The following is a 14,660-nucleotide window of genomic DNA, read 5'->3' on the forward strand; positions in this document are numbered from 1 at the left end:
ATTACCCACAGTGGAAAAACAGCTAAAAAAAAAAAGGTTGGTGGCTAAAAAGACAAACACAAAATCAGCTCATAAGCCAAGTCATTTTAGAAAAATTGATATATGTATGAAATGTGCAAATGCCCACATTTCCCTGCGGTGACTGGGCTGGCTGATCTTCGTGAAAAATCTGCGGAGTTTCCCTGCACTGGATGAATGAGCAGTTGTGTAGTCAGAACAGTTTGGATCTCAAAAGAGAGACTTTATTGCATCACCGCTTGTGGTTTGTTGGTAAGAAAGTCCTGAATTCAGTAGCATGTGGATGTGGGCAGACTGAAATCAGCTGGTTTTATAACAGCTCAGTGGGCCTGATTGTGTCAGAAGCTCAGCTACTGTATAGTCCAACAAGAAGAGCATGCCCATGTTAGAGAAAATGGGAAGCACTGAGTCTCACTGGCCCTCCAAATTTCATGTCCAGTCAATGCCAAAACAGTGAGCTAACCTTTAAAACTTTTAGACTTTTTACTCTTAATTTTAATTTATGAGAAAGACATGAGGATAACAAGCATATACAGCATACAACACAAAATAATCTGTGAAAAGCAAAAATTCTAACAAATTTTGTAATTGCCTTGGTGCACAGTCAAAGATTTCAAAAACTGGATTAGACTTGACATCAAGACCAGAGTGGAGAAACCAATTGTGGTGAAAAGGCTGCCTGTCAGCCAGCTGCAAGTCACTTCACAATACAATCATATGATTGGTATGTAAAAGAGAAACTATTTCCTTCAATATGCAGACACTCACATTCCACAACAGTGCGAGCCATCAAGATTTTGACAAAGTAAAGTTGCATATCTGATGTAGCTTGCATTACAGATTTGCATATCTTGCATAGAAAGCTGTCTAATCTACAACATTTCTATGTCTGTCTGTGGGAAATCATCTTTAATTCATGTAGACAAGCAGACGTTGCCTGTTCTCCAGCACACAAAGAATAAACTAACCTTAACCACGACTCTGCTGCTAGAAAACCTGCACAGAATATTCTTCAACATCAGCAACGCATTACACATCCGCTCAAACAAGCAATTTGCAAAAAAGCAAATGCTGAACTCAGTACACCATGGATTTGACAGCCACAATAGGATGCATGATTATTTCTGTAATGGTTTTGTTATTGTTATTAATGACTGCGCTGAAGTCGAGATGTCAACAATCGTCTGACAGTGACTTTTTTCAAATCTGAATCTTGTTGCAACAGCTGCGTCATTTCTGTGCGTGTTTGTGCCACAGTTATAGCAGAAGTTGATTTGTCTTCTAAATCTGGAGACAATTAGTTGCTGGAAGAGAAATCAAAATGCCAGAGCTAGTCATAATGTAGGTCTAAGGAAGACAGATTTCAGCTACACAATGGTGTTTTGACAGGGAGCTGCGAGACAGAAAATAGTAGAGAGCATAAAATTATAAGACAGAGCTCGTGCTTTCTCCTTATCTTCCCCTTTCTCTCTGCCCCCGTTTCCCACATCTGTAGAACAGATTATTGTGGTGGCGGATGGGTGAGATTAACCCCTAATAAAACTCTACATTAACACCTCGCCACTCTACTGTGTCTGGCTGTCTCTGGTATGACAGATTAGCTGCTGAAAGCCTCGTGGTACACGGTAAAGGTACAACACACACCCTCTATAGGTCACAGAGCAGGGAGGAAGATAACCTTTGAATTTTTGCTTTGTTTTTACATCTTGAATCTCTGTCTCGTGTGCACACCATCACATACCCTCCTCCTTACATCCTACTTCTATTAGAGGCCCCGTGAGATCTACACACACACTACCCTTGAAGAGCTTTTGCCCTCAGCTGGGTCATATTGACTTCCCCTGTGTGAGAGCAGGGACATATAGTGTTTAAAGAATTTGTGGTGCATGTCTTTGAATGCAATGATCCATGATAAAATAGGTCCACACAGGTTGAGGGCCAAAGGCAAAACAGGGCAACACACTTAAAACACACAACATGAAAAGAAGCAACAGGCAAGCAGACAAAACACAAATACAAACACAGGTCTACACCGAAATAAGCACACAAATTCCTGCACGAAAAGTAGCACGCATACACATTCAGGCCGCCATGTACATGCCTCTGGGGGTCCAAAGATACACAAATCATGACATTCATTTTCCCACACATGCAAAGACACGTACACACACTCGTAAGTCTTGTAAAATGGCATTTATGGTCGCCACCTGTCCACATGGGATCTAATAAACACACGAAGACTGTCCTGTTTAGTTGATTAAAGTCTCTGTAGCTGTTAACACGCGGCACCAGCCTCTCTCCTTTTCCTTTGACTTCCTGCTCTCCCCCTCCTTTCCTCTCCACCGCCCCATCCAACACACACACACACACACACACACACACACACACACACACACACACACACACACACACACACACACACACACACACACACACACACACACAGTGGTTGCCTCTGATAGTGGTGGAAGTTATCCATCACATCTTTCATTCGCTCTCTCCATGGAGCCTCTCACAATCACCTCATCTCTCCTCATCACATCTGCCAAAACATTTCTCTCACGCTCGCAGCACTGTCGCGTTTCAAACATTGTAAAAATGTCTTCTACTTTACTGTCTTGACACGAGGTGGAGTATAAGCAGTCGGGCCAACACCCCAAATCCCAGGATGACACAGAAAATACTCCATTGACAGATAACAAAAGTCTGTTCTGTTGAGTTATTTTGCAGAAAATATTTCAGGTTTGCTCATCATCATTAATATGCTGATTGTTTTTGAAAATAATTGAGGGGTCAAAGAATGTCAAAAAAATGTTTGCTACAGTTTCTCAGCACCCATGGTGAGATCTTGAAAACATCCAACCAACAGTCAAAAACACAAAGAATTTTAGTTTACGCTGAGTTTGAACAGAAAAAAGCAGTCAGTTCTCACTTTTGAAAGCTTGGACAAGTAAATGTTGTGGATTGATTATCATCAACAATTTTGTCAGCTGACTTATCAGTTAACTGACTTTTTTTTCAGCTCTAAACTGTTGTATTGTACTGTCACATTGTTTAAACACGCCATTTTTCTAATTAACTTGTTTCTAATTTGGGGAGTAATTTCTTGCCAAATATCCATCAGTGCTTTTCAACAGGTGAATGAGCAGGTGGTGACAAAAACAAAAAATCACTAGCCACGAAAAGCTAAAGTTGCAATTCAGCGAAACTCTTGGCTTTAAATTTAGATGTTTAGAACAGGCGAGAAGTTTGCTGAAGGTCTGACTTGAACATGCTGTTGCAATAAAACTATCTCTGTTTGCAATGTAGAAATTCATGCACACTCTTTCATTTTAAATAGGAACTAGAATAAACTGAAAACTGGAAAGTTTTATGGAGCCCCAAAAGTACTGAAAGGTGAAATTTGTTTTTTGGGACTTTAGGGGATTCTCCCTTTAAATGAGTATATTGGAGAGAGACAAAAATTTGGATCAGGGCCGATATTATAGGATACAAAACGGAAACATTTTCTTTGAAAACTTTAAGTAAAGCCAAATTGTGGTTTGAATTGTGAACAGATTGCCACAGGATATCTGGATTGAATCGCTGGACTGGATATAGATGTAAAAAAGTACTAATACTGCAGGCCAAGCACACAGCGTTCATTGGAAACAGGTACAGTGATGTTGACAGTGACATGGACGAAGCATTGTACAGAGATGTGGCCCAATCCCTGTTTGCGTCCTCACTGCCAACTTTGCCCTGGCCACAAATATTTGCAATAAATGTTCCTGCCAGAAGTACAGAAAACTCTTAAAATATTTTTCCTAATTTACTAATGAGCTAGTCAGTTTTATGGGTTTTGGCTGTTATGTGAAACTTGATAACTTCTCTAACGTGTTCAGTAAAAACAGGATGTGTGAGACTGGCACAAATGGAATTTATGTCGGCCATTTCATTGGTAACCATTGCCTGCCTGAACAAATATGCAACTGAAGTCGAATGTATAATTTCACAGATTCTGGGGTTTGTACAACACAAATACTACTAAATAAGAGCAGTCACAGTGTCTGAGACATTTTTCTTTGCATGTGTTATCCAGTCTGGATCAACAGTATTTAAGAATGGAGTTTCTGACAAAACTTAAGTCAATATCACTTAAATTCAAGCTCAAATTTACAGATTTGTAGTCATCTAAGTTTAAAGTTGGATTAAACATGGCCTGATGGATGGCAGTGCTGCAGAAATGAATTATTGATTCCAGATGCAGAGTTAGATAGTACTTGCTTTTCTTTTACTCATCACTAAAAAACAAATGGTTGTATTGGCTGCTGTAAACTCCCAATCAAGAGATTCAGCCTACAAAAACTAAACACTGCTGAATTTGGAGCTCTGAAGAGGGTTGTTACAAAGCTTTCGTTAATGTTGGACTACTTTAATAAACCAAGTAGCTTTGTACAAAACTGCAGCATTCAAATGTTTGGAAATAAGTCCCCAGAGGAAAATGTAAACAGATTAGCAACTCGAGGTGTTTTGCTGCCGTCCAGTGGCGTCAGTACAACACAGCTACTTGATAAGGTGCAGGAAGGCCAAAGTGAGGAGGGACTGATGCTGTTTCTTACAAAGCAACCACAAACAAGGAAGGGGTCGTAACTAAAACTTTAAACATGTTTTCTTTTTTTTTTTTGGTTAGTATAACAAAAAGCGTTCAGCTTTTCAATCTGCAACTTGATGGCGCATTTTTAACTGTTTTATAAAAACAGAAATTGGATGGCTTTCAAGTATTCTTTTTTGAACTTACATATGAACGTTTATTTAAGACATGGAAAAACACTGATATAGAATGACACAAAACAGACACATAAAGATCCAGAGTCTGTAAATACCAGATAACTAACAGAACACGCATTAAGACTTCAAAACCTTCATCGTGATGCAAACACTTTGTATTTACAATTTATCTGTGACAGCAAAAACACACTTTTGTTGTAATCAAAACAAAAATAAGTTATCAAAAAGAAAATTGACAGTGACCAAGGATGTTTTTTTTTCTATTTTGTTGTTCTTAAGATACAAGTCATATGATACATTTCCAGAACTTGAAAGAAAGAATTAAATTGTTAACGTTTCTTTTTTTCCTAGATGATAATCTAAAAACTCAAACGACTGGAAAATCCCCACACTTCCATAGTCGCTGAATTTATCTCACCCTGCTGACTTCAGGTCCTCTGTCCTCCCACTTCACAGGGACCGCACAAACATAGCTACATGAGCAGCTGGACATTTGCTAGCTGAGGAGCAATTTAAGGCTTCCTAATGAGATTCAGATTTAAACTAATATAGAGACACCCCTGTTTAATGTTAAATTCTACTTTAATATTTTCAAAAGTCAGCTTGTTGTTTGTGCTCAATTATTTGACAAAAAAACATTGGGAAAAAAAAGAAAAACAAACAGCTAGTAAAGCGGTGTATGTATCTGTTTGTACTCCTGTATATGAATATGTGTGCAATAAAGAAAGTGGGAAAAAAAACCTGCTGCCTCACTTTACGAACTGTTTGCTTTGAACACGAAGCTCCTTAAAGTTTCCCTCAGCTTCTGTACAGCAGCTTCATCCTCTTCTACAGCCTTAGAGCAGACACGCTGCACTCTGCCGTGCAAATCCTCCAGGCACTTCTGTTATACAACAACACACACAATAATGTAAACACAGCTACAGGTAAAACATGAATAATACTACTACTAGGCAGCTTAGGGAATCAGCAAGAACAATATCTTTAATTTGTTTAAAATAAGGCAGTTATTCTAGTGCTGATTTTCCTCTTATTTTTACAACAGGGCTGTTTTGCCATCATTTTTAGTGTTTTTGATTCAGTCAGATATTTTCTGCATGGATTTTAACAAGTCGCATCTAAACTACAGTGAAATACTGACAATGTTCTTGTATGGTCATGTGGTGGAAAAAAGCCAGATCTACTTAATCTGATGAATTAGTTTGTTTGAGTGCTAAAACAAATTGGAGTATGCCTGATACAGACTCTTCTTTGCAGTATGGGGGACAGAAGTAGAGTTTTGAGAACGTTACCTCTGTGACTGCCAAGTGGTCGGTAGCTGTGGTAAATACAGACGCAAGGTTGTTGGCGACTGTTCGTCTCTCCTCATTGGTCTCCTGCAGCACCAGGTGGTACCTGAAATTAGAGACAACAGTGTTATTTTAGACTAACAAAAACAGAGACCTCGAGGATGTTAAAGTTCACACATTGAGGCTCATTTAGAAAAATAAGAATGAATGAAACATGTATCGAGATGAAACAGTATTTCCAGAGACATTTGGCAATGTTTAGTTTTGTAATTGCCTTAGCCTTCAGATGAAGTAACCCTTAAGCCATATATAATGTTGATTTAAGTAATATCACACAGTAGGGAGTATTGCACTGTTTCAAATGTGGCCTTGTGCCGAAGACACTGCGATTAGATAGTCACAGATACTGCTTTTATACAATGTTTCTACAAGCATTAGTTAGCAATAAAAAGCAGCAACAGATTATCATTTGTTTGTTTAATAATGATTAATTTCGCTCTGTCGGCACAAATAACTCTGTAAACTGATCTAGGAGTGTACTGTTGCCAAGCAACACACACATTTTGGCACACTAACTTGCTACTTTGCGTGGGTCTACACTTTATGTTACATGCGTTTATCTGTGTTTCCATTTATTTTGCGACCAGTGAAATAAGTTTGTTGACAGCAGCTTAATAGGTGTGTTGCAGCGTCTTCTGATGTCACATGAGCTTACCTGGAGGTCTGCAGTGAAGTATCCAGGCTTCTTCTTTTTTCTTCCTTCTTTTTCTGATCATCATTCATTATCTAACTCAAATGTTATTAATGGAAATAAGTTCCTTTTTGCGGTGAAAGTTTGTTAATGCAGCCTAATTAAAGGTTAACATAATTGACAGCTCAGAACATCCTAGAAAGTGGGGTGATGCGGCATAGTTAAAAGTCCCAGTGCTGTTACACTCTATATCAGCACTCTTGAAACGTCTCCTTTCCAGTCAAATTGTTGGATTGGATCTTACTTGTATGAAGTTTTAAGAATCACTCACTGTTGCTGCGCTGCCTTCAGTTGTTGTACAGCTTCGTCATAACCATAATTTATCTTCTTCTCAAGAAGTTTACGATGGTTCTCCACTGACTCCTTCTCTGCGGCCCATTCCTTTTCCTCCTGAGCCAGCTCCTATACAGACACAGACACACAGGAAACTGTCTTTAGTACATGTATGTTTTCTTTATGTCACCAACATGTTAAAATGTTCACTTTTTCTTGTCTTTTAGCTTAGAGGACAAATAGCTCTGTGATGAAGGCGCAATGACGAATGACAAATGCCATCCTGTCTTAATTTGTTAGGCCTGCTCGATTTGAGCTATTTGGTAGTGAATACAGTATGGCATTTCAGCCAACATAAAGCAGACTGAACTATGTAGACTTTACCTGCATGTCAGCGTCCAACCGCTCGTCCAGCTTGCAAATCTCCTCTCTCAGCTGCTTCAGGTCATTGGACTTGTCCAGAAGGTTAGAGTTCACCTTAAAGAAACACATTTAAAAATTAAAAATGTGATTTTTTTAAAGATGCACTTTGGTAATGTTGTGTGCCATATCGGGAAAAAGTTAATAGTGCAAAATCAGGATTTTGATACCTGTTCACAAGACTCCTCCAGACTGAGCTTCATGTTGGCTAATCGAGTGTTCTCCTCCTCCACGTCACTGACCAGCTTTCTCAGGAGCATCTACAACACGCAGCATAAATCAGAACAAGTCCACAAAATACCAAAATCTACCTACATTTAAGTATAGTATTCTAGATTTAGGTATAGTAGAAAAGATATATGCAATGGTAAATAATCTAAGCATTGAGGTAGTAAGCTGGCCTTGTTTACAGTGAAATTAAATCTATGAAAAATATCGTCTGCTCTCATGGTGATTCTAATGTTTGTGTAGACAGGATCATTAGCTGGAAGTACCTGTCTCTGTGTTTTATGCTGAACCATGCTGCCGGGCCCATATTCAAACAGCCTGATCTCAAAATCATGACCACCGGAGTTCTCTGCAGACAGCGGCATCAGCTTCAGTTTACGTGCCAGCTTGTGGTACTCTGCTACCTTCAGCTCCACCTGGGATTAAGAGAAAGAACAAAATAAGACAGGCACACGAGGGACGAGGACACAAATTAAATCACTGGTCAAAACGTGTGCCACCTGACAGAAAACATCTGCTTCTTTTCTATACCGACTACAACCTGAACACAAAAAACACTGACATTAAATATCAAAGTTTAATACAAACTAATAAGATGAAACCGAGTCACAAACACCATCTCAATGAAAACTGGTTCTATTCCTGCTCCTCCAAACATACATACTGGATGCACATACATCACCTTCTCATTCACTTTGGCCAGTGCGATCTCCTCATTCCACTTGTGCTGTTCAGCATCTTCGAGAGACTTGCTGAGACTGGAGATGGTCTGTTGGAGTTCTCTCTTCTCCCTGTTGATCCTCTCGACATCAGCTGGAGTAAACTTCTGGTTCCGCAGCAGGTGTTGCAGTTCATTTTGCTCATGTTTTAGAGACTCCAGATGACTGCCTTCACAGCCACAGAGAAAAAACGCATTTGTGTTTTTTTTTTGTAAGATTATTTTTTCAGGGCATTTTCCCTTTATTCATAGGCCAATTGAAGAGAGACAGGGAAGGTGGGAGAAAGGAGGGGGCACAACATGCAGCAAAGGGCCGCAGGCTGGACTCTAATCCAGGCAGCATCAGAAGCCTCAGGCATGTGGGACGCCCACTCTACCTGGTGAGCTAGAGGCCGCCCCGAATATTAAAATTTTTATAAAATTGGATCCAATCCTCAACTCTGATGTCATTGTAAAAAAACCCAAAACGCCCACTTACAACCATACAACAGATTATTGAAACACCCAAATAACTATGTGCTAAGTTAAACCTGAATTCTGTATAGTTGCAACAAAAGTGCGTTGCTCAGTAGTCAGTCAAAAGAACTGAAATGTTTGCTAAAGGCTAAATATTTGCATTCTACACTGTTAGCAGTTTTAAAAACACTGTAAATGATCTCCGGGGGCTAATTATTTAAAAGCAGGAATGTTATGTTTTTTAACAACATCTCAAACTGAGAAAGAATCTCAGCCAGGACATAAGTCCAATTTACCCATAAGTGGAATCCTTATATTATCTATAAAGAACTTGGAAAGTTTAAATTCCAACTTAATGCATAAAAATAATTAGCACAGACATCTTGTGATTCTTGGGATCATGAGATGTCCACAGGATCCCGTGCATCCTATCAGAGAACTGGTTAACTGACATGGTTATATTTACCAGTGGACTCCAGCTCATCACTCAGCTCTGAAGCTTTGTGCTCCAGGTTGGCTTTAAACGACTCCAGACTGCTTCGATAGCTCTGGAGCTTCTTGAGGTCTGCCTGCAGCTTCACCCTTTCCATCCTCTTGGTCATCAGACGGTCCTGTCAAGGTGAAGGAGAAAATTATATGTCTGATTTTTTTATTGCTCACACTAAATTTGTTTCATATTACCGATGGACCTGACTGGAAACTGATTATTTTGGCCACAGCTTTAAAAATTTCCTTTCCTTTTGTCTGTTCTTTGTTAACAATGCTCAAGTTTGCCATCTTTCTGCTTAGTATAAACCAGTACAACTGCCCTAACTATATATATGAAATGTTTATAGAAATATCATGATTATATCATAATATTAAAATTCTAATCTAATCTGTGCACATTGGGATTTGTCATAAGGGTTTTCTGACCGTTTGGCTCTCCTTCTCCAGTCGTTCCACCTCATCGCTGAGTATTCTGTGCTTCTCCTCCATCGTGGCCAGCAGGGCTTCGTCAACATTGTAAAGTTTCTCTATGAAGACACACACACTCCTTGTTGATTTTCTGATAACATTTTTAATGGGACTGAAAACTGAATGTAAGGACAAACATTCTTCATTCTTCAACTCATGTAACAGATGGACCGTGTGCTTACTTAGTTTATTGAGGTATGATTCATCCACATCCTCAAATGTGTCTTCACCCTGCATGAACTTAGAGTATGCCTCAGCTGTGTAGTCCAGGAGGAGCTGCACAGTAAAACAGAAGATAAAACAATAATGAAACTCACAAATGTTTTGGATTTAGACAGACAAAATAAAAGCAACTCTATAGAATACAGTTCTGTTGAGGATGTTGACTGTGCTTAAAAATACAGAGAAATAACATCTGAAATGCTTTATAAGATACTACATCTGAGAGAAAGCTCAAACTGTTATCAACAATTTAACAATGAGGTCTTGTGTTTGAATCTAGTAACAGATATAGAGTACATCCTCGTGTCTTTGTAGTAGTAGAGAGTTTGTGCCTTTTGGTGCAGCTTAAAGAGGACAGTACCTTGTTATACTCGGCTCCTTCCTCGATATCGTCACTGTCTTCACAGAAGTCACTGAGAAGCAGGTTCTGCTTACTCAAACTCCAGTTGATCTGAAACACAGAATAAGCACAACACTGGTTCTAACAGGTTTCACTGAACAACATTATATAAGTTTAGTTTACTCTGCATGCTGTGCAGATGAAACTGGTTTTAGATTAAGTATTAAGTTTTAGTGCGCTGTAATTGCTACTAAGAAGTGTTTTATTTCTCACCTTGACTTGATCAATTAGCCACATGAGAGCACCAAGGGCCTGAGGCCAGGTGTGGGGAGCTCCTACAGAATACATTGAAGACTTGGAGAGAACAAACGGATACCTTAAACCAGAGACAGGAAAAGGAGTAAAGACAGACGGTCAGTAATGTTTCTTAAATTACAAAGGAAGAGACAATTCAAGGCTCACAACAAATGGTAAGGGATTTGCATGTACATATTTTTGTAGAATGATTTTTGTTAAGTGCTGTAGCTTTTTTATTTTTAACAGACATTTCTCTCCATTATTCCTTTTTTAAAAAAAAAAAATCTAGCCATTTCAGTGGCAGGAATAGAAATAACAAGGCCACCAAGTTCTTCATATGATCAAAATTTTCACTCAAGACTGTAGGGGTACTATATAAACCAAAGAAATACTAAAACATACAATACCTATTAATGCAGAAAGACAGCATCTTACCTCAGCGCTTTTAGCATAGCTGGAACCTCCTCTTCAACTTTTACATTTGGCATCTCAAAGGTTGGGTCTAGCTGACGGTAGATGAATTCAAAGACCTTCACAAACTCCTTTGTGGAGGGGGACTGGAGTGTTTTGGCTGATAAGGTGCCAGGGTAACCCTGGTCTGTCAAGAACTAGAAAGGAAAAACAAAAGAAAACATCCAGTTAGAACTACAGTTTTACAGGATTTCCACTCATATTGACCAACACCTGTACTTTTTTTGTAGGCACAAAAAAAAGGTTAAGCTAAAATTAGATTCCACACTCAGAATCACAGAATTTGTCTGTCAGGCGTGTTGTGGTAACTCTTAGCAGTTCAGTGAAATGACATGAGGTGACTGTTGATGTCCTCTATAGTGAATTTTTGCATACAACCACTAAGGGGCACCAAAGTCTTTCATTTTCATATCCTACACGCTGAATTTAGTGTATTAAGAGTAAGGCAATGTTAAACAAACCTATTTGTGTGTGTATACATTATATAGACTGAAAAATAGAGTTCTTTACCTCATGCAGCTGTCTGATACACTGCTGAACGAAGGATTTATCATGCAGAGGTCTGCTGTCTTTGATCTTCTCAGTTCCTCCAAACCCTGACATGGTGCTGTTGCGAGGCATACCAGCTCCACTGGTCCTGCAGACAAAATGTTAACATACATTTCACAGGTGAAAACAAGTTTCATTTAATTTGCATCTCAATAATTTCATTATATTAAGATATTAATGAGAAAGAAAAACACTGATGATAGATGATAGTTGTGTTTCCATTGCAGGAAGTGTAAAACCATACACACACACACACACACACACACACACACACACACACACACACACACGTAATGTATATTCTCAGTTGTTTATATTTTTTACTGATTTATGAAGTATTCTCTAATGCAACTGTGTAAATTTCTGATATTACTCACATACCGGGAACTAAAGAAGCTGGTCCGTCTTTCAGAGTTCACAGACTGTGGTTTAGGTATGTTGAGCTTTCCAAAGGAAGGCTGTTTACTGTAAAGAAACAAAATTGTGAGAAAATGCACGTGTTCCCCTTTGCTGACTCACATTTGATCAAGCTGCTTCAAATATGTTCCTCGGCTTTCTGTCCCTAAGCCCCTAAAGTCCCTAAAGTCCCTAAACCTGCGGTCCCTGGGAGAAATCTGGCCCGTGATAGGGTGCCAGGAGGCCCTCTATCCATTTTCCAATTCACATATAAAATAAATTAATTCACATTGGGATATTTTGTTGTCCTTTGAATGTAATAAGGTGCCTGAGTGCATAGAAAATATCATACTTGTGCTTTTTGTCATTAATAAAAAGGGCTGAGGGAGGTTCCCTGACAGAGGTCGAAATCCTCAAATCTTAGAAATGACCTCATATATGGGGCTGGTATGACTGTATTTGCCTCTGAGCAAAGATGACTGAACCCCAACATTTGACTGGCCTCCAGTCCCCTTTAATTTGCAAAAGCGCCCCCCTGGGTAAAGGAAGTTGAGTATGCCTGCTCTAATTAGATAATGCTCCAGCGTTTGTGTCCCAGTTTGTTATTACCCATATAAGAAGTAGCATGAAACTATACCCAACATCTTATCCTGCCTGAATGTAACATTAGTCCAAACTAAACTACCCAGGCTTCATACAGACATTAACAGATTATTGCATTCATGTATGTATATATGTATAATATAAAGATATGTCACATATTGCCAATGCATATTTTTTTCTGTTCTTTTTTTCATTTTATTTTATTGATATCATCTTGTTTTATTGTATATGTACCTCTCTATGAGCTAAGTCATAAATAAAGTTTTGAATTGAATTGAATAAAGTTGTTTAATGGTACCTATTCTATCAATTTAATAGTTTTGATAAACTCTTACTAGAATGTAAAGTGTATAGTTATGTGGGGGTCGCTAACATCAGGTTATATTTACCACATTTGCTCAGTATATGTGTGGACACAATTCATAGTATAGCAACAGCAGCATCTTTGCTGACTTTGAAACTATGCATTTCTCACATAACTTTTAAAAGACGTTACTTCCAACCAACCTCTTGGGCGTTGTGTACACCATGCTCATCCTGTTGCTGTCCTGCACCCGCATCGGCAGCTCCGACAGTCTGCTGCTTGCTGCTCGGCTCATCCTTCCGCTGGACACAAATTATTACAAAAAATAAACAGCTGCCGTTTTTTAAAGTTATTGCACTACTTCACAAACTCCCATAAAACACACAAACTGCATATGTGAGATAATATTAGTTACATTTTTAAATAAATATAGACAAAGCCACATCTAGCTAACGTAAAGCTTGTCAGTATCTGAATGTATGTCATCTGTTTAACGTCAGCTTAGCTAGCTAACTAGCTGGCTCAGTTAAAGCTACGTAGGTTAAGACACAACTCAACACGGAAAATAAATCCCCTGCAGCTTAATTATATTATAAACATATACTTATAATCGCTGTTCGGTAGTGCAGTTGGCGTATTTATTGATACGGTCGGTAACTTTGTTTAAATTAACGGCAGCTAGCAGTGATTAGCCGCAGTAACGGTCGCTAGCAGTGTCTCTGGTACGCCTTAAAACCGTCACACTCTGTCAAACTGCTGTTTGCCGGTTAATTTCAGTGATACAAGATGACTGGTGTGGTTTTCGAGCAAATTTAAGACGTACCGCTCCATTTTTCGTAGGTGGAAAAGCTAATGTTTACTAAATGAACGGAGTATCCGAGCGGACGAAGTCCCAAACCCCGCCAAAACAATACAAAATAGAGGGTGGCGGTGACGTCACTACAGTACGGAGAGCCGCTTGGTCCAAGACTGCTTCGTAATGCGCTCTACTAACAGTATGACTTGAGCACAGTCACACGCCCACATTATTATTACAGTAGTTACCGCAGATCCTTAAAAAGTCTAAAAAGACATTGAATTCATTAATCTAAAAAAAGAAGAAAGCCTTAATTTGTATCACACTGAAACTCGTCATGATGGGAATCCAAGTTTTGGAGTCTCGTGTGCAGACTGAGAAACACAAAATCTTCGAGAAAAACGTCCATAAATACCAGATATTCCCCACTTTTGTTGGTAAATCAAATAAATACTTTCCTGACTATATAATATGTTTATTGTTTTCCATGTGTTCCCCTCTTAAAAGGATTGTTTTTTCAACACTTGATGAAGACAGTCTAACTTTATCACTGGGAAAAAAAGAAAAGTTATGTTTCGTATTACGATAATCATTAGGGCAAAATAAAATGTCCCTCTTCAATTTTGGTTATTAAAAAAATCGTTTTTATACTTAATTCCAAGTGGCATTAAAAAGTCTTGTAAATCTACCTTTCCTTAAGCTGCAGGTACCCTGTATTAGAAAAGTAAAGATTTTGCTCCTGTTTCTTGCAAAGTGCTGTCCAAACTTTTTTTAATGTGAGCCAGAATAAATTATGTGAAAA

The 14,660-nt window shown here is 38.7% G+C and overlaps 1 protein-coding gene across 1 annotated transcript; it reads right to left on the reverse strand.

Annotated features, from left to right (window-relative positions):
* Positions 1-4,825: 4,825 nt before the first annotated feature.
* Positions 4,826-13,982, reverse strand: ndc80 (NDC80 kinetochore complex component). The gene is made up of 17 exons (XM_042488399.1): positions 13,886-13,982; positions 13,266-13,364; positions 12,141-12,224; positions 11,721-11,847; positions 11,175-11,347; positions 10,716-10,818; positions 10,464-10,553; positions 10,063-10,156; positions 9,839-9,939; positions 9,390-9,534; positions 8,432-8,637; positions 8,016-8,165; positions 7,692-7,781; positions 7,486-7,578; positions 7,100-7,230; positions 6,081-6,183; positions 4,826-5,671 (listed from the first exon to the last, which is right to left on the reverse strand). Exons 1-17 carry the CDS (start codon positions 13,891-13,893, stop codon positions 5,543-5,545), a joined length of 1,926 nt encoding a protein of 641 aa, XP_042344333.1. The 5' UTR covers positions 13,894-13,982; the 3' UTR covers positions 4,826-5,542.
* Between the last annotated feature and the right edge of the window lie 678 nt (positions 13,983-14,660).

This window comes from Plectropomus leopardus, chromosome 6, assembly GCF_008729295.1.
Source record: "Plectropomus leopardus isolate mb chromosome 6, YSFRI_Pleo_2.0, whole genome shotgun sequence".
NCBI lineage: Eukaryota > Metazoa > Chordata > Actinopteri > Perciformes > Serranidae > Plectropomus > Plectropomus leopardus.